At 44.3% G+C, this 20,591-nt stretch overlaps 1 protein-coding gene across 1 annotated transcript in view; it reads left to right on the top strand.

The window, feature by feature from the left end:
- The first annotated feature begins 2,539 nt into the window (after positions 1-2,539).
- The window catches only part of svilb (supervillin b), a 54,591-nt gene continuing 36,539 nt past the window's right edge, over positions 2,540-20,591 (top strand). The window contains exons 1-15 of the mRNA XM_071538035.1: positions 2,540-2,600; positions 5,319-5,367; positions 7,897-7,988; positions 8,105-8,162; positions 8,273-8,421; positions 9,152-9,968; positions 12,239-12,322; positions 15,644-16,465; positions 16,613-16,666; positions 16,700-17,125; positions 17,658-17,828; positions 18,052-18,087; positions 18,492-18,558; positions 18,883-19,019; positions 19,686-19,781. Of these exons, the coding sequence (XP_071394136.1) occupies positions 2,540-2,600; positions 5,319-5,367; positions 7,897-7,988; positions 8,105-8,162; positions 8,273-8,421; positions 9,152-9,968; positions 12,239-12,322; positions 15,644-16,465; positions 16,613-16,666; positions 16,700-17,125; positions 17,658-17,828; positions 18,052-18,087; positions 18,492-18,558; positions 18,883-19,019; positions 19,686-19,781 (3,119 nt within the window). The remainder of the gene's footprint in view (positions 2,601-5,318; positions 5,368-7,896; positions 7,989-8,104; positions 8,163-8,272; positions 8,422-9,151; positions 9,969-12,238; positions 12,323-15,643; positions 16,466-16,612; positions 16,667-16,699; positions 17,126-17,657; positions 17,829-18,051; positions 18,088-18,491; positions 18,559-18,882; positions 19,020-19,685; positions 19,782-20,591) is intronic.

Raw genomic sequence — 20,591 nt, 5'->3', positions numbered from 1 at the left:
GTATTCTGTAGTGTATTTTTTTCTTATTCCTGCAAATAATTAGCAAGTAGACAATGTCAAGTCACATCAAGATATTAAGGAGGACAACATAAATGTTTCAGCGATTTAAAACATCAACGGTAAACATCAGGTTTTGGTGTCAGTCCCTCAGAATCAAAGAGTGAGGGTTTCTTTCTAGAGCCGCCGTTTTGCACCGACGTTCAACAGTCATACAGGGAGAAATCCATCATAGAAGAGGAGAGAGACCAATTTCTCCACCAACTGTAGCCTCAATAGACCAGAATGCAATGCAGCCACAAGACTATCACTATCATTACTGCTATCGCTCTCTCCACTGAATGCAACAAGTTCAGGCACACTCTCTGGGGGTCGTCGAAGGGCAATAACAAACTAAAGTAGAAGTAGACGAAGCAGGCAAAAAAAGTAAACTACAATACTCCACATCACAGATTGGTGATAAATAACAGTGTAAGAGTACCTGAGGGTGGATTTTTCCTTTAACCACTCCAGTATCTCTGGGCACAAACTCCTGTTTTCTAATCTTTCAAATTTGGGTTACAGGGAAGGAAAGTCATCATGTCGCCCCCTGCTGTTTGCATTAAAAACTGGCCATCAAAATAAATTTGATGGTTTGCACGTTTCATATTACACAAGGTGAGGTGTGATTACACCTCTTTCCTGGGAAATCTTGATTGCTCACTCTTGTCTTAGAGATGTGACGCAATTATACAATGCAGAAGCAAGGCTGTGGCTGTAGTTCCTTTGTGGAAGTATCTGTACACTGTTATGCCATCTCATTCACAGCTGATGTAACTTAGTGTCGCAACATGTCTGATATATGAAAGTTCAAGTTGTTGCTAATTTGTAATCAATTACTAAAAATCCCCCGATGGGAAAATGATTGATGATGGGGTTTTTTTCTTTGAATGCAACCAGTAGATGGCACAAGTTGACACTTTATTTTCCTATTCAGAGAGGAAAAAGGATGATAGCTGTTGTTCCTCCAAACAGATATTTAGATATTTCACCAGAGGGATCCAAGTGCTGGACATTAGACAGAGATAGACACAATTGGCTGTAGTGAGGGTTGAACCTGTGACCATCTGGGTACAGGACAATCTCTCTCTGCCTCCCTGTCCGACTCGAACCCCAGTCTCACTCTCACTGTGATGACTTAGACAAGTGGGTTTGGTCATCCATTAGAGGAGACTGTGTCTGCACCTCCTCTATGTGATGCACTGCTGAAACCAGGCCAACTTGTGGCGGTGAGTTAGAGCGCATGGAAATAATGCGCTGTGTGTGTCTGTGTGAGAGAGAGAGAGAGAGCGAGGGAGAGAGAGAGAGTATAGGAAGACAGGGTGACAGTAAAGGGAAAGGGATAGTAATTTCTTTAATTTTCTGCCCTAACCCTCATCCTTCCCCATCAATTAGCTTGAGTCTTTTTTGTTACACTCCAATTCCTTAACAAGATCAACAGCTCAGTATAAATTATGAAATTTCAACACTGTATTAAAGGTGAACACCAGTGCAGTGACTCTGCATTAAGGGAAGAGGAGCAGAACATCTGATTTTGTACCATGCTGGATAATATAAATACTATATATACTATATAGAATGTGACAGCTTAATAAAGCCTCTTTTACTAGCTACTAGACATCAAGACTATCAATAAAGGCCATGATTGGACTGGTATACAGTATGTTATACTGGTAGATGTTAAGGTACTGATACATGGGAAAATGGACGATAGTCCCAATGGCAGACACATATTATTGTGATGGATTGTGTGATCTGGTGGACTCCAACTGTGTTTAAAAACAGAATTAGGGAAGACTTCACAGGGTGCAGGCAATTAGCTGCCGTGTTAATAATAATAATTCATATTAATGCAATTACTGGCTGACTGAAACTGGTTTGGCAGTTGGCCATTTTGGCTGAAGCAAGGCTAGTGTGTGTGTGTGTTAAGGGCAGGCTACCATCTGATTTCCAGTAGCCCCAGACCCATACCCCCCCCCACCCCCCTCCCCCCTACTGGCACCCTCCTCCAATCCTGTTCCAGAGTTTTTATCATCAAGGCTAATTTCTGCCTGTAATCTGATTAGGGGCTCTGAGCTGCTTTAGCACCCTGCTGCGCTGCTCTCTCTCTCTCTCTCTCTCTCTCTCTCTCTCTCTCTCTCTCTCTCTCTCTCTCTCTCTCTCTCTCTCTCTCCTTGGCAGCTCCCTCGCGTGCACACACACACACACACCCTGACTCTCTCTCTCTCTCACACACACACACACCCCAGCAAGTCTGTCTGGGCTGCAGCTTGCTGTGTAACTGGGGTATTCACTCTGCTGTCTGCTGTGTGTATGTGTGTGTGTGAGACCCGTGGCCGGACCTGAGTGCTGTCTCTCAGTGTGTGTGTGTGTCTGTGTGTGTGTGGTCGTGTCACCACGTCCATCCCTGCCTGTCTGCCTGCTGGTAGCACCACCACTACTGCTCCTGCTGACCGGAGGGAGTCGAGCAGCAGGGCCTGTCTTCCTCCCTCTCCTCCTAAACATGTTTCGAAACCCATGGATCTCTAGTTACCATGTGAACCATGTGCAGCACTGTGGCCCAGGTAAGGCCTCTGGAGAGGGAACGGGACGCTGGGTCTGGCTATAGCTTAACTCACTTGAATACCTTTATCCATAGTGGAACCGAGGGCGAGCTGAATGCTATAGACTAACTCGCTTGAGTGACTTGGCTAATGCAATTTCATTCCCTTGCGTGGCTGATGGCGAGCACTTACTGAATCGGTAGGCAGGGGGATTCGGCTTGGCTAGGCCTCCTTGGTTGATTTCTTACTTTAAATTTACTTACCTTTGCTGTGTTGGACCGGTTGGATGAGGATTCAAGGCAATGTAAGAGTTACCCGCTCTGATCGTCCCTGTGTCATGCTGTGAGGGATTTAAAAGGCACCAGTGCATTGGAACTTAATGAGTAAGGACAGTATAGTATGAGTTTATGTGTTTTTATCTATTTTGTTAGCATATAGGCGACTATAGGCTATATGTGGAGTGTGTAGTTATTTTTTATTTATATTATTTTTTTCAGGCTTTCTTTACTATCTAAAAAGTGTGGTATATTCAACAGGTGTGTGCAGCTGTGTGGTATCCGTTATGCTTTTTCTTTTCACTGCTTTCTCATTGGAGATATTATACCTTGTCAGTGTCTCTGTATGCGCTTTGCAATGCCCTTTACAGCGTCACAAGGTGTATCACTGCCTGCTGAGGTGGAAGAGGACTGTTTCTCACTGTCTGCTTTCCACAGATTGCATGTGGGCGAGGGGCAGTTTAGTCAGGGAGTCTATTTTGCACCTCGTCCTTCCCTCTGAGTATTTATAGAAAATCCGTCTCTTCTCCATGCTCACTTTGGGACAGTCAGCACCCTAAGCTGCTCTCTGGCACTGCCAGCCTTCTGCTGCCCACAGCGCACATCTCTTGTTTTGTTGACAACCTGCAGGCCGCTCTAAAGAAAGAAAGCCTGACTGACTTCTGCACACGGGGTTTCCACTGATGGAGGCATGTGTGTAAACATACAAAACCACAGACAGACAAACACAGACAGATGCACGCACACACACACACACCTCCGCAGCCTTCCCACAGGCCTTAAAAGGCTTTGGAAATGAATGGATGGCATTGAAAGCAGCCTACTTGATTTTTTATTAAAATATAGCACCCAGATCCTTCAAAATGCCTCAGCTCTCCGGACCTTTCTCCATCCTCAGATCAACACTTCATATCCAGGGGAAAACCCTGTGATGGAGATTTGTGTTGATACAGCAGCAGTGTTTTAAAATTAAGGATTTCAACATGATTTCTTGATTTGGCAAGATAATAAGTAAAAAAATTAGGCCTCAAAACGTGCCAATTTTGAGTCCTTGAATTTCACCAAACAAGTCTTTGAAAGTCACTGAAATGTCCTAGAACTTGATGTTGATGTGAATGTCCTCCTCCACCACATCTTCCCACTTCCACAATCTCGCCACACAGTCTTTGAGGGCCAAAATATGCAGGGGATGTTCTGGAGCCGTCTGGAGCGGTAACATGATCTGTCTCCTATACTGGGATACAACTTTACAACAGGCTGCTGCTGCTGTGACATGAGAGAGAGAGAGAGGAGAGAGAGAGAAAGAGAGAGAGAGAGAGAGAGAGAGAGGGTCAGCTATGAAGTAGGAACTTAGATATTGATGTGAACTTTCTGACTAACCTTTGCTTTGACATGTGGCTCACACTGAGGCTGGACGTGATATTGTTAATGTTTACTCTGAGTGCAAAAAACAACTTTTCACTCCTCAGTAGGATAAAAATCAAGTTTCCTTTGTCAGCTTGTTAGTGGTGGGCATTGTATTTTTTAATTCCAAAACAACAATCGTTTGCTAAAAGAACATCTCCTAGAGAAAATATGTGGGCTAGCTGAAAGCAGGTGGAAGTGCGCTTGCTTCAGCTTGAAAGGTTAAAATGTTGAATTGACATTATTACATTACAGTGATTCCTGACTAAAGACTGGCTGTACTGAACTAGTTGTGAATATGTATAACGGTGATGAATGTGAGTGTGATGAAGGAAATTGCTGGGAAAAAGCATACATGCTCAATCAGTCTTCTTTGGATAAAATAAGGTTAAAAAAGCATTTTATTATGAAGATTTCTAGGGACTTTTCATATCAGGAGGGCTGGGGATCTAGACTTTAAGGTTTGGCAAGCCTATACTAGAGGCTATAACTTTACATTAGCTGTGCATATGTTACACTGTAAAAGCTTTTTTAATCCTGTTCCAAATATGGTTGCTGATCTTAAAATGTAACACCTGCCGTTTGGTGGACACTTTAATCCAAAGGACCATGCAGTATCTTGATTGTATGACATTTTTGGCACATGTGGCCCCAGTAGGAATCAAACCCCCAACCCTGGCAGTGTTAGTGCCTTGCTCTACCCATCAGGGACTGATAGTAGACCACAGGATCAATGCTTTGCTTGGTATTGTTGTTGTTACACATGATGCTGTTAGACTGGACATTAGATTCTGTGTTGAGAGCTACACTGAAAGACTCTATGTGGAGTTGTGGCACAAAACCAGGGGTGAGCAACATAACGTGACTCTTTTTCCTGACAGGAACAACATGTTCTGACACTCTCCATGTTTTATTATGATACTCTCCAACATGTTCAGCAGCTGTTTTGAGTCATGAGCTGAGATACTGAATACTGTGGATGAAGTGTGGATTTCTTTTTCTTTGTGTCTAAAGTTCTTGACTGAGTCTTGATTTCTCTCGTCAGGATTTGGATCTAAAGCTCCTGCCAAACTTTGCAGCTCAGCCTCTTTGCCAACTGAAACCTTAAGGTGAGGGAGGAGGAAGCCATTTTGTATGTGATTACCACACAGCAGACCTGGGTCAAATGGTATGATAAAGAAAACAAATCAAATCAAATAAATCTTAGCGTTTGGTAACAGATGGGTAGGGTTTAATGCATGATGACAATCAGATAAAACTATCCTAAACTAACTTTCTTAATGTTTTGCTACTTAATGTATCATCCTGTTCACCAAACCCCACCCATCTGGTACTCTGAGCAGGATAAAACAAGGATAAAACAAGTGCTAGACCCAGGTCTGACATACTCGCATGCACACACACACACACACACACACACACACACACACACACACACACACACACAAAGCTTTGTCCCAAAATGGGCTGTCAACATGCTAACATAGGTAATAGATGCAAAAGAAAAAGAAAAAGATAGGAATCATTTACGTTCATGGTTGACAGAATGATAACACTTTTACAGATCAGATGATCAATATTTTAAAGACGCTGAGTGATGAAGTGATGAATAATATGTATTTTTCCAAATGGATATATAACATTTTGTAAGAGTGTTCTTTACAATCCCTACATTTTGCCTTGTCATCAAGATAAGGATATGTATGGATATAGGTTTAACAAAGTGCTTTAGTCTATCATGCCTAGTAAGCATTAAAAAGCTGGAGATGGCCGGAGCAGCTTATCCTAAGATACTTTGTTCACATGGCAATAAGAGCCATAATCCAGGAACTCTTTGCACCAGGCTCCGTTTTGCATTAGTTTACAGTGTTTCCTCTTTGTTCGTTCAACAAGAAAATTACCATCAAAGCTGTGCATGTGAGTGTAATTCACCCATTTATTTATTTATTTTTTTAAAATAGAGATATGCAGTCCTAATGTTTAGAATTAATGTTTATTATGAGAAAGTATCCAAATAAATATGTTTTGTGTTTCTGTTTTGTGACCACAAACGTTACCCAGCATGGCCCTAGTCTATAATAGCAGGTATCAATATGTGGCTCACCTCATTGTTTCAAGGAGGCAAAGCAGAAGGCTAGCTGATTATATATATTAGAATCAGTATTATCTAACAATGAAGGGTGAGAGAGTTTCCTATGAGCAGATAATGTAATAAATTCAACCCTAGCAATTTAGTGACGTTGACCTTTGCTCCCAGTTAGCCCCCTACTGTCAAGGTGAGGTAGAGATGAGATGATGGGCCCTATCTTACACCCGGCGCAAAGTGTCATTGCTAGTTTCCGACCGACGCAGTTGTCATTTTCACGGCCAGCGCCCACGTTGTTTTAATAGCAAATGTACTTGCGCCCATCTTTGCGCCCATGGGCGTGTTGGTCTTAAAATGAGGTGTGGTCAGGTGCATTGTTGGCGCATTGCTATCTTGAGGCAGCGGAAAGCAATTGCGCCAGGGACCAACAAAAACCTGGTCTAAAGTCTGGCGCAGTATTTTCCTGCTATTTAAAGGGCGCATTATTCAGTTAGTAAGATGCGTCTCTCTCTCTCTCTCTCTCTCTCTCTCTCTCTCTCTCTCTCTGTCTCTCTCAACGTTACCATGCAAAATAGAAAAATAGGATCATCTACTATGAAAATGTGTACTTTACTTCGTTCCTGACATGCGTTTGTTGCCAAATTGCCATATGTTTTCACCATTACGCAATGCCAAATGCCAAAAACTATGTGTCCCTCTCACCATTACGCAGTGCCAAATGCGCAACGTACATGTCCCGTTAACAATCATCACACATTGCCAATTGCTAAATACGCAACCGACAACCAAGAAAAACAACACAGTAAATATGTAAAAAGCACAGCCCAGCAAAAAGTCACGAAAATAAATTGCAAAGGCATCTTACCTTCACCTCACACACACATCGCCATCTCGCACGAGCAGATCCGTTTCCTCAGCAGAAAACCGTTCGTTTCTCCAACTTTCCATTTAAATAGCAATGCGCCAATGTGCAAGCGCACCTGGCTCTTAAAGGGAATGGGAGATGACACTCTGATTGGTTGAGTTCATGTTACGCCCAAAACACACCTATGATTAATTAAGGGACTTAGTACAACCCCTTTGCGCCTTGTGCCTTACTCTGCGCCCACATTGTGCATCGTTTAACTAGCAATTTGGATTTGGACACGCCCTAAATGCACTTGCGCCATGCGCTTTAGACCATGCGCCATGGATCGTTTAAATAGGGCCCGATATACTTTGCCTTCGGTGACTTGTTGACTCTCCCAGGTAAAGACATTACGACATGATCCTGATTGTCCCATTTCCTGCGGAGGAGAGTCAGGACTTGTTGACCCAATTCTTAAGATAGATCCCTTCCTCAGGAACACCAGCCGAGCTTGAAGCTTCGCCCTTTGACCGCTCTTTGTCAGCTTTTTAAATCCTGATACTGGTTGAGAAGGAAGCTATCTTAATAAAATTCACTTGTACCCATCAGGAATTTAACTTGAAATAACTAGTTTTATTCCAGAGTTTCAAGATAATATGGTTTATAGTGTTCAAGTTTGTCGTCTGACTTGGCTTTTTCATCCAGCTTTCAGAGTGACTTCTCCTTGGGTGACAGGACCGCCTTGGTCAAGAGTGTTTCAGATCCCGATGCCAATGTTCTGGCCATCCTTCCCAAGGGTGAGCTTTGATTCCTACCACTCTCTGCAGAACATAACACATCAGTCTTACCTGTTAATCTCAATCTCTCAACAATTTTATCCCACTAAATTTATATTTCCTTTTCAAACACACAGTTTCAGAGTTAAAGAAACATTTTGAGACATCTGTCACAAGGGATTTGGAAATGAACAGGTATCACATGAGCTCATTGCACTTTATCCTCATTCATACACACCCAGACATTTTGATTCATTCAACTTTACAGTCGCTAACCTTTACCCTCTGCCCTTTGACCCTGGCAGGAAAGAGAGGATAGCCCGGCGACTGGAGGGAATTGAAAGCGATGCCCCCCCTGCCCTGATGCCCGGCGGTCTGGTCGCCAACAGGATGCTGGAGGAGGATCCGCCCCGCTACACCCGCGCCTCAGACCCCTGTGAGCCTTGTGTGATGGGTAAGCATGGCATGCTGAGCTGCAGGACTGGCATGATGCTTTAGTAGACTTCGGTTCATTTCCAAAATGTTATATATACCCATTTTGGAAAAGAAATTACCTGAAGTTCATCATTCAATACCTCTGAAGAATCAAGGATTCAGTATGTAGAAATGTTTTTTTGCCAGTCAAGAGTTTAAGTTAAATACTATCCTGTAAAAAGTGACCTACTTTGTTTTAATTTGGTACTGTCAATCATTTTATAAGAGTGACACTTTTTTCAAATGGTGAATATCTCATTCTGGAACAAAACTCTTCATGCACAGTGATGAAACTTCTGCATACCTTATGGTATTGTGATGATGAGCAAAGTATGATAAACAGTATTTGCATGGTTGCGTTTATTGGCTGAGAAAATCTGGGCAGGGAAAGTGAATAACAATTACATTTAACAGTCCCTTGAGCAAGGCACTTAACCCCCAGTTACTCCAGTGAAGCTGCTCAGTGGCAAACAGTAGAAGACTGTTTGTACTGAGCAGCTCCCAGGTGTGATGCACGTAACTGTGTCAATGTGAAGATGAAAAATGCATGCTGCATATTGCAAGAGGTGTAACTATTTATTATGGTGGAGCCATAATAAAGGTCAAACCTGATGATGCATTTTGTTGAAGCATGTTGGAGTAATTTTTGGCTGGCAAGGGATGTTGTTGATAAGTAAAGAGCATATTTGTATTTCCACCATCCTCCACAGTGAGGCGCTACAGTCGAGAGGAGATGGAGGCCCCCCAGATGCAGGTGTCATCTCCAGAGAGATCGTCCCGGGTCAGAGGCGGCCGACCGGAGCCGACGTTGGTCCACGTTGAGCCGGTCACGTTATCCACCTCCTCCACGCCCACCTCCGGCCCCCCTGCAGACCCCGCCAGCCTCAGCTCCAAAGCCGAGCGCATCGCCCGCTACAAAGCAGAGCGCCGCCGGCAGCTATCGGAGCGTTACGGCATCCTCCTGGATCAGGAAGTGGACATTGACTACACGCCGCGCTACCGTTCCCGCCGTGAGCCGGACGCCTCCGACCGACAAGCCCCCGCCAGGCGAGACAGAGACAGACATGAAGTGGAGGAACCGGGACGGGAGGCCAGGGTGCCCTACAGCTCCGGAGTGGGCAGGGTTTACATGCGGACTCACCCGGACCATGCCCCTGCCTCCACTTCTAGCCCCGCCCACACAAACCAAGCTCCTCCCCCAACACAAGAGAGGCCCAGCAGGTTCTCGGAGCGAGAGAAGATGATGAACATGGAGAACTACCGGCGCGGCGGGGCGCCCGAGCGCTCGGCCACTTCCAGAAGCAGAACCCAGGAGCTGCCACAGCCGCAGGCCCAACAACAGCACCACCATCAGGACCCCGCCCACCAGGAGCCAAGCCCCGCCTCCACCAGGGACTACAGCCTGGCAGCGGTGCCCAGCTCCCCCCGCACCGCCCGCCGCGCCTCCCTGCCCTCCACGCGCTACGGCATCTCGCCTGGGGATTTGTTCATAGAGCAGCAGGCCCAGAGCATCCTCAACAGACAGGGGTGAGTTTAGAAAGACAAAAAAAAACAAAAAAACATGTCAAATCTGGTCATATTTGTTTATCGAGAGCTTTTTCAGACATGCACGTTTGTGACAAAGCGCTGTACAAAGAACAAAGGACACAAACACAATAAAATCAAGAGATTAAGAACAAGAAAGACCAGACACATCACAAACTCCAAGACATGGGTCTGAATAGTTTTTGATAAAGCTTGGTCAAGAAGACATGACAGAACAACTAGAACAGTCCCAAAAATTAAAATTGCATACCTTATAATGGGTATGTCTGATAAACTAAATCTAACACTCCTCAAATATGTGACACCACACTGGAATTAGGAATACACACACTCAGAAGCTCTGGCCCTGGTTCTTGCTGTTTGTGTTGTACTTCTTGTTCTATTCTATTCTGTTCTCTTGTTTTTTTTAATCCTTTTTGTGTCTCTTGTTTTCTCTAAAGCAGTTTGTGACAAACCTGTTTGATAAAAGCGCCCTATAAATAAATGAATAAACTTAAAGGTACTGTCCACACACTGTCAAAAATACACTGGGAATATACGTATAAAATAACACAGTGCCATAATGTAGGCCGTGAAAGCCCCATCTAGTCTAGTGTCTTTTTCTCTCCTGCACCATACATTTTTTATTCTGGCTCTATGTTTCCTTGTGCCTGATTCTAGTTTTACTACATACCTGCAGATATAATACTGCAGTCATCTGAGCACAAGAGTAGTTCTTTTTTTAATAGCACATTGGCCTAGATCTGCCATAGCGTCATTATCACAGACTCATCAAGTTCCTCTCTGGATACGTCTAAGTGCTGTATGCTGCTGCCCATGAAGCATGAAATGATTGGTAGTAACAGCGAGCTAATTGGTAAGGCTAGAAGTCAATCTTACCATGAAGAGTCTGATGTTGTGTCTACAGTCTATTTTCAGTGTACATTCGGTCTCAGAGGGTTTAAACTCCATGAACCCCAGTTTCTCCCTCTGTATAACCACACTGCTCCACTGGGTGCTGCTGTAAGTTAGTTAAGATACCTTGTTGACTTGGCAGTAAGAGTCATATTACTTCCTGCAGTTCAAAGTTCGCAGAAAAAGTCTGAGATAAATTCCTTTCATGGTATTTATTTAACTATGCTCACCGGTGCAAAAAAATTGCATAAGTGCAAAAGTGCAGAGACAGCAGAGACAAACGTTTCAATACTTCATCATCTGTGTCTTACAATCAATGGCACAAAACGTATTTAACTTAATGTATGGGTTAACACTGGAAAGGCCAATGGGGTCCTAAGAGAAGACCAACAAGTCTTCAGTAGAAAGGGGGAAATGTAGTAATATAACTATTATTTCCTTGCATAATGTAGAAAATCTAACCGCACTGGTTTTGTACAGAAAGTTGAGGAAAAGCCATAGAGGGACATTTTGAAAGTTGAGATATTTCAATCCCAAAATTTAAAATAAATGTCTTTTGACTGCAGTTTGACCTTAGTGTTAAGTCCACTGGGTGCCCAGCTAGCTGACCTGCTGCTACCACTATACCAGTGCTGAGATATTTCTAGACTGTGGGTCCAGCTCAGTCATGCTAGCCCCGCTCCAGTTTCACACAGGAAGGAGCTCTGGGGAGCTCATCAGGGGCAGGGGGCGTGGGGGGGCGGGGGGTAACGCCTTGCATGGCGGGGCGGGAGGGACGGTGGCAGGAGAGGTTTGTCGAGGGGATACGATTTCCCTGCTTCCCCCGAGACGTACCCTGATTTAACCGCAGCTTCGTTCATTAGCTAACAGGTTATGTCACTTTCTTTTCTAAACTTTAATGTGCTACCAGGATAGGAATCAGAATCGTTAACACTTGTGAAGTGATGCATGTACAAGAATTTTTCTTACATAGTAGCCTACATACTGACGTGTATTCAAGGACAACATGACTTCACTTACAAAGAGGCAGTGCAAGACAAACTATGAACTGAAGAGTGTAAATATCAGAGATACTATCCATATGTATAAAGGTTGAAGAGTGACATCTGTTAAGAAGAATGAAGCATCTGCAACAATTGAAAATAGCCACCTTAACATGACAAACCACAAACCCTTTATCCTGTTTCTGCAAAGAGTAATTGGAGAGTACAACATCTGCAACAACTGAAAATAGTCACGCTTTCACCTAAACACACAAACCATTCAGCTGATCATCACGTTCCACATTGTATTGATCCTTGAAAGAGTGATCAGAGGTTTGCCTCAGGGTTTGACACTGTCACCACATCGTCCTGTAGCCTGGCAGTCCTGTCAAAGAGCGACTGGTCTCTCGCCACAGACTCAGAGAGTGACACTCAGTCAGTCATCAGCTGGCCCTCAAGGTACTGTCGGCTCTGGATGCCTCTGATGTGAAGACCTACCAAACCCCCTTTGTCCACCGGGTGCCTCTGTTTCAGCTGGCAGCGTTCAGCCGATGTTCAGGGAAGCGCTGGTCACAGGCTATTTCAGTGTGACTATTGAAAATGGTTTAAATGTTTTTCTTGCACTCAACGCTCTGTGCTCAAAAAAAAAAAAAATCTCACACAGGGTATCTGCGGGTCCTTCAAATGTCTGAAAAAGTCTTAAATTATCTAAATTTAAAGACTTAAAAAGTAGTAAAATGTCTTAAATACACTATACAGTTCACCATGTAATAATGGTGATGCAAATATGATTTCTTTTTTACATTCAGTGATAGATTTTTTACATTCAGTGATATTTAGTCAAGGGGAAATAAGACAAATGCCAACAATTGTGTAGTTTCACCAAAAAATGTGAATGGACCGGCGGTATAGTGTTGGTTCTTGTTGGTCACATTATGCATGTCCACTCTGTGATTAATACAGAATAGGGTACGTAGCACAATATGCATTGTATCTGCTTTATTAAACACAGTTGGACTTCATGTCCCTTTGCATTTAATTTTTAATTTCCTTTTGTCCTTTTTCTTATTCTGTCCATTTATAGTTTCAGAACTTTAATTTACTATATTAAATCAGTAATACTATAGGCTGTAGACTGTAGGCTGGTTTTGAATTTGGCTTTCTGGAACTTGCAGATACCCTGTCTCGGTTGGGAACACAATATGGGAAGATAGTAAAGACAGTAGATTATAAAGACAGTAAAATAATGAAGTCAGCTTTCTAAAGACAGGTCCCCGGTGGACAGGCACCCTAACTCTTCCCAGTAGATATCCCTTATAACTACCCATTATCCATATTATCTCTCCTTCAGTAATACTTCCCTTATTAATTCATGCCATCATCTCCCACTTAACAGGTGTTTTTAGGTTTTATGAATCTGAGTGGGTTGCAATTTTTCAACTGACAAACTCTCCTTCCCAACTTAATTTTGCAATTAATTTAACCCTTGTTTACCCATCAGAGAGGATTTACTGAACATGTACAGTCTTTTTTCAGCTCTTTTTCTGGAACAGTTGGGGGATAGCCTCTTCCACCCTGCCCATTCCGTGGCGGTACCATCATTATCAAGGTTTCTAAAGATACCAAATATGTCATGCTCAATTACATGAAAATGTGTATAAAATGATGCACAAGACATGTAGAATTTTTCCATTTGATGTAATAATGCAGTCATAAAATGGCATCTTGGGGTTTGAATATTTCACTCAATAAAAGCAAGATATAGGTTCAATTATGTGTTGGAACAAGTTGATACACAATATATATGACATGGTAGTACAAAAAATCTAACTTTGAAACTACTTAAAGGGAAATTTAAGAGGAAAGTCAGTGTGCAAGGGGATAGAGCTGAACTTTAATGAGCGTGCTCTGGCAGTGAAATACTTTCTGTTCCAGGAAACAGAGGCAGTTGACCTGCTCCATGCTACAACTCTTCCGTCACATGAATCGGGCAGCACTCTATAAATACACCCAGAACTCTGTAAAACTGTACGTCCGTTTGTTTTGTTGTTACAATACCATCCACCATATATCCGCCACACCATCTCGTCACATCGGTGTGTCTGTGTGTGGCCTGGGTTTCACGAGCAGATGAGTGGTGTTAGTGAAGCGGAGGTGATGGGGTGACAACATTAGTCAGCTCCAGGCCCTGACCCAGCCAGTCGGTGTCCCGCTGACTCAGCACTTGTCAGCTGAGGCTGCACTCACATCCCCCCGCCTCAGAATCCGGCCTCTTAACCCCGATGAAATTACATCCTGTGACTCTGGTACCCTGCAAATGACTTTGACATTGTCATTGCATAAGACACGTATTTCCTCTTGAGAGTTTACATGTGTGTTCCTGGTATGGTATCATGCTAAAAGTGCTTTTTTTGAACTGGGCTTTTGAGAGAGAAAGAGATTATCAGCAAGCTAAATCTTTGATTTTATCTGAGGTTTTACTCTTAGACTAGCTGGAAGGTAAAGGTTTAGCCAGAGTATATTTTTGGAGTGGACAGCGACCCAGATACGCTACATTGCTGGCTTGCTGATAGCCTGTGAAAGGTTGAAGGGCCCGCAGCCAGCGTTTGAGCTGCATGGACAGGTGAAATCCACTGAGGCATGGCTAGCGAGAAGAAACCTTCGCAGGGGATTATTATTATTATTAGAGCTTGAATGGTTTCATCAGGACACATTACTATCCAGTTAGCTTCGTAACAGCTTCTGTTTGATGGACATTGCTTCATTTGCAAGAAAATCAAGTAATATCACACTCTTATACGTGCAAAAGCTGAGAAGTGTTTATTGCTATAGCTACCTTACGTGTTTCAGCAAAACTGTCTTCATCAGAGGAATCTCAATAAAATTAGAAGAGAACATATAGTGTGTATACTGGTTTTAGAAATAGCATGAAGCAAGGATGTATTCTGTTTTCCTCTCTTATCACTTTTAACTGGTACAAATGTCTTATGTATCTCAATGGCTCTGGCTGTCTGTGTGGCCTAATCAGCTGCTAATGCTAACCAGAGTGTTAGGCCACAATAGAAGCGTGTGTTCTCATGTAGCGTGAGCGATGTTTAAACCCTTCATGCCATGTCAGATGAAGCAGAGGCCCATCTTATGTCTGGCTTAGTGGTCTACAATAAGATTAATGCAACCTTTGGCTACTGGGGGTCAAAAGGTCATAGATTAAAATAGTTTTGCTTACTTTTTTGGCACGGAGACATGAGAGTGAGGGTTGTTTGAGCTAAGACTCAAATTTAAACTCAGTGCATGCAGCTAGTTGACCTTGTTGCCATTCTAGTGTAGGATTTGTGAGCTCATGTTGGTCCCGTGATAGTCCCATGTCATAAACTTGCATGCCGTGTTTCTCGATCTGGAGTTGGAACACATTTAATCAGATGAGATTAATTACATCGCAGGATTAAATATTACTTGATAAGGGTGAGAAGTTAACACCAGCCAAATACTGGTCAATTTTAGCTGTGGCTTGTAAGTTTGTCTGCCGTAACAGCCACCTTAGAAGGTAACCAACTACTATTTAGAGGCCCTATTCTACTCAGTCTAGTTGGATGGTAGAACAGTGGCTGGTGAATTTTGTGATATGTTTGCCATTGTGGCCATTGGACAGAAATTCAGTTTCCTTCCCCGTTGATGATATTGGGTCATCTCCCATTTCAAGTTGAATTGTTTTGGAGAGTATTGTAGCTCCTTAATTTGAACTGGAATCTCAGTGTCCCTTATCCATTCCTCTCCCTTAAGAATCAGAGTAAGAGAACGATTGTCCAGGGATGAAACCGTCCAAAGGCCCCCAGAATGGAGTCCAGACAGGCAGCAGACCAGCAGACACCGTGCTCAGGGGAACACTGCTCCGTTCACGGCACAACACTCAGACTCCGTCTACCAGAGGACTGTTCCCCAGCCTCAGCCCGGCCCTGGGCACCAACCTGCCCACGGCCAAACGGCCTACCCACCTTCTGCCCTTCAGCCCCATCACCCCGGCCCTGCCATGGACCCCCAACCCTATTTGGCCATGCCTGCCCCAGTGGCCACCACCAAGCTGCCTGGTCCTCCAGAGGTACAACCGCGGAGGAGAGTGAGTGCAGACCAAATCTACACCACCCACAGAGAGGCTAGGCTGGAGGCCAGGCAGGCACTGAAGGAAGAGGCCCACACGGAAGGCCTGCTGAAGAGCAGGAAAGCTGTGCTACCCTCGGAGATCCGCCGGAGGGAGAAGAGCGTGGACGACCCTCAGAGAGGCCGGCATGAAGACATGGAGTGGGAGAACTACAGTGCAGGGGGGAGGAGGACGAGTCGAGCTGAGGAGGACTGGGAGAGGGAGAGACCCAGGGAGAGGGGGAGGGAGAGAATGAAGGAGAGGACCAGAGAAAGAGGGAGAGACGGCCAAGAGGAGACAACATTTAGATCTATGGAGCCTTCCCATTCCTCTCCACGCCAGCAACACAGACAGCAGCAAACCTTGCAGCCTGTGTACCAGCAAGAGCCCCAAATGCAGCACCAAGAGCCCCCGAGGCAACAACAGTATGAGCCCCAAATCAGACAGTATGGCGCCCAAATTCAGCAGCAAGAGCCCCCAAGGCAACAACAGTATGAGCCCCAAAAGAGACAGTATGCCGCCCAAATTCAGCAGCAAGAGCCCCCAATGCAACAGCAATATGAGCCCCAAAAGCGACAGTATGGCGCCCAAATTCAGCAGCAAGAGCCCCAAAGGCAACATCAGTATGATCCCCCAAGACATCAGCAAGAGCCCCAAAGACAACAAGAGTCTCAAAAACAGCAGGAGTATGAGATCCAAAGACAAGAGCCTCAACGACTGCAGCAAGACACCCAGAGGAAACAACAAGAGCCCCAGCTACAGCAGGAGTTTGAGCCTCAGAGGCAGCAGCAGCAGCAGGAGCCTTCAGGGCAGCAGCAGTCTGACTCGGCCGTCTACCTGCAGAAGGGCTCCTCTCTCCCCCATGCCAGACACAGGAGCACGGAGATGAGCGGAGGCCCCAAACCCAAGATACGAACTCGCTCCATGTCAGATATAGGAGTGAGCCAGCGCTCTGCCGTGTACCGAAGCATTGAGAGGGCAGCGGCCAGCAGAGAGCCAGCGTCGGCGGGGCACCATGGCAGGGATGGAGGGGTGGCTAACGGGGAGGTGGGCGCCCTGGACACCAGGGTGTCGGTAGCACAACTACGACACTCCTACTTGGAGAATGCCAACCGGAAGCCTGAGTTGTAGGTCCACTGGCATGGGCGTTGTCTTGCATCGCTGACTGCTGTCTAACCCTGCAGCAGTGTGCTGTCGCCATAAATAATAATAAAAACAACTCAAAACATAAAGCTAACAGAACGTCATTCTGTGGCATGAACTCTGTCAAAGATAGTCTAAATTGTATTGCTATGATGTCTACCATTGTTATTTATATTGTGGTGTTTGCAGTTTGTTTATTTACCCTTAACTTGCTTATGCAAGTTAGCATTAATTCTTGTTGTGCAACTTCATTTTTGGCAGTTGATTGCCGCTGCATGTTGTGAGTGGCTGATGGCTATTCACAGTTGGGTTGCTGTGCAGTTGGGTTGTGCTCAGCTTGTGTGGCAAGATCAATGTGTGAGTGATCTACCCTTTTAACTTGAATGCAGTTGCCTCAAAACTTTTCATCCACTAAAACCCATATCAAAACCAGTCATCACTAATAGTCCTCTCACTTGTATTCTCCCTTTGTGTTGTCTTCGTCAATCTTTCCAAATCAAAATGCCACTCCAAAAGGGAGGCTACTAAAGTAGATCTATCAGCAATGGAGGTAGATCCGGCTAGCGGCGCCGATCGGGACAGGGGGGCACGGAGGCCTCGGCGCTACATCACCCCAGGAGACAGTCGCATGTCGGAGAGGTTTAGGACCCAGCCCATCACCTCTGCAGAGCGGCTGGAGTCGGATAGGTACAGGAGGGCCTCGCTGTAGAGGTCCATAACAGCTCCTTTTTCCTTCAGAATCAGAGTCATTTTATACAAATACAATAATGTTCACAATGTAGGGGAAGTTCATTATGGAGATCCTATTGAAGGGCGAAGCATGGTTGTTGCTGGGCATATTCTGCGGTTCCTCTTCTTGCACTGAAAAATACAAAATGCTGTGGTTGATAGATATGTGTCTCTTCCCCAGGTCCCGTCTGAGTCCAACACAGCTTCAGGACGTTGAAGGCAAGTAGTCTGCTCTTCAGTCATATTTCTATTGTATATACTGTACAGTATGCAGTACGGTCCGCAGTCAAAAAGTAGGGCGCATGCTCCTTTTTTACATTCTTTAACCATTCATTGGAGAACAGAAGAATAGACAAATATTTTGGAATTAAACCATTATATACTGTATAAATTGCAAGATTGTTTCTTTCAGTTGCTAACCATTTGACAATCCAATACCGTGGGTATAGTGCAGGTTTACAGGGACAGCTGAATGCTACAGTTCCTCATGACTAGTGTCATTACTATTCTCAGCTGGTTCAGTCTAATTCTCTAAAGTTTAGCCTATCTTAGTGCCTTTTTTCCAGTGTTTCAAGTTCTGTTGATGCACTGTAGCACAACATCATTCTTCTCCTCTTTTCCGGTAGATGAAGAAAAACTTGACGAGAGGGCCAAGATGAGTGTGGCAGCCAAGAGATCTCTCTTCAGGGTACAGTCCCTACTTTACGTACATTTGAATCATTATGGCAAATAATGTTTTATTCATTCAATCTCATGATCTCAAAGCTGTAAAATGGATTTGTGTGCACATTCATAATCAAAGACATTGTGTAAGTTCTCGTTCTGTAACAAAATCACCTTCCAAATGAGTTAGACTGCAAGTAATTGGCTGTTCAGAAAATTCAAATGGATATGTTTTTGTCATGTATATATCTATTGGTTATGGGATTTGATTTGATCTCATCTGGGTCTCTTTCTATGCATTACGCTAAACTGAACAAAAAACCTACTTTTTCCTGCCGTTTCCTGGCAGGAGCTGGAGAGGACATCAGATGGCAGCATTCCCAAACCTCGCTCTCGTAACGCTGCTGTGGAAAGGCGTCTGAGGAGGGTCCAGGACCGCTCACACACACAGCCGGTCACCAACAAGGAAGTGGTCATCGCTGAAAAGTAGGTCTTAGATTAAATCTGTCAGTTCTTGGTTTTATTATAGGCTTATGTTACATCATACATAACAGTCGCAGAGAATACTGCTATTGCTTCTTCTTTCTTCCTTTCTTTTCTTTTCCTTTCTTGTCTTCTCCACTGTTCCTCTGTCGTCATCTGTTGTCTTCTTCCTCTTCCTTCCCTCTCCTCTACTTTCATCTCCTCTCCACTCCATCTTCACACACCCCTGTCAACTTCTTTGAAGTTTTTAAGTCTTCTCTTTATTCTGTTCTTGTCTTGTCTCTCCTCTCCTCTCCACTCCTCTCCTCCTCTCCACTCCTCTCCTCACCTCTCCTCCTCAATCCTCTTCTCCTCTTTCTTCTGCTGTCCCCTTCTCTCTCTTCCCATTTCCCTTCATCTCTTCTCCACGCCATCTTCAAGCATCCTGGTCAATTTTTTTCTTTCTTGTTAATTTCTCCTCTCCTCTCCTCTCCTCTCCTCTCCTCTCCTCTCCTCTCCTCTCCTCTCCTCTCCTCTCCTCTCATCTCTTCTCCTCTCCCCTCCTTCTCTCCTCTCCTCTCCTCTCCTCTACCGCTCTTCTTTCTCACCGACTGTATTTTCCTCTGCCTTGTATCACCTGTCTTTCACTGTCTTTTTTCCCGCCTATTCTTCCTTTTCTCCACTCTAAAGTGACCCTGTTATGTCCTCACAACCTGTGGGTGTCCACACCATGGTCGCTCGTGTCCCCAGCCCCACTGTAGTCAGCACCACCGTGACTAGCTTCAGGTACAGCTGGCCTGGTGTGTTCTTGCTTGTGTGTGTGTATATATGTGTGTATTTGTGTGTGTGTGTGTGTGTGTGTGTGTATGTGTGTTTACTTAATCGAATCTCACATAACTACGCGCTTCCTTCCCCCTGTCCAATACATGTACTTGTTGTATACTTTGACATCTAGAATGTCACTGTTGCTATGTGAAAACTCTGTAACTCCAAGTGTTTTCACTTCAGTTGTGAGATTTCATGGTTCTTCTATGGGTTGAGGAAATTTTTCTGACCTCTTGGGCTTATGAAACCCTTTTAAAACCTGGTGGATAATGTCAAAAATGCATTGTCATCAAGCTGAAAAGAATATGTCGTCCCTGCCTTGATATCTGTACATCATGAGGACCACAAAGGAAATAAGACTACCATCATAGGGGATTATTCATGCTCATTGTGTGTTAAAGTCATTAAATAAATCAACTAATTTGGAACAGACAAATTACAATTGCATTAAATTCGCTCTTAATCCCTGTACCAGTAATTCCCTTGATCATTTAATTTGTATTAAACCAGTTGAATGTTCCCTAGAGACCTTTTACTCTCCATCGCCCTCTCCTGGTCGCTGTGCTCCTCTTTTCAACCAGCTCACCTTACCTTGCTATTTCTGCTGCCTCACATGCTGCTGCTTCCTCAGGAATAGCCGTGTGCACCTTATAGGGGAAGGCAGCCAGTGTTTACACAATAGCTCATTCAGTACTTTCCATGCCCGGTTTCCAAGCATTCCCTCTCGCAGCATTTCTTACGCTCGGGTCACAAATGTCAGTGAAGAAATGG

Source organism: Centroberyx affinis, unplaced genomic scaffold, assembly GCF_046629955.1.
Source record: "Centroberyx affinis isolate AG114_WGS23_722 - 3 ecotype Tasmania unplaced genomic scaffold, CSIRO-AGI_Caff_v1 ptg003188l_1, whole genome shotgun sequence".
Classification (NCBI taxonomy): domain Eukaryota; kingdom Metazoa; phylum Chordata; class Actinopteri; order Beryciformes; family Berycidae; genus Centroberyx; species Centroberyx affinis.
This window is presented reverse-complemented; position numbering and strand designations above follow the sequence as displayed.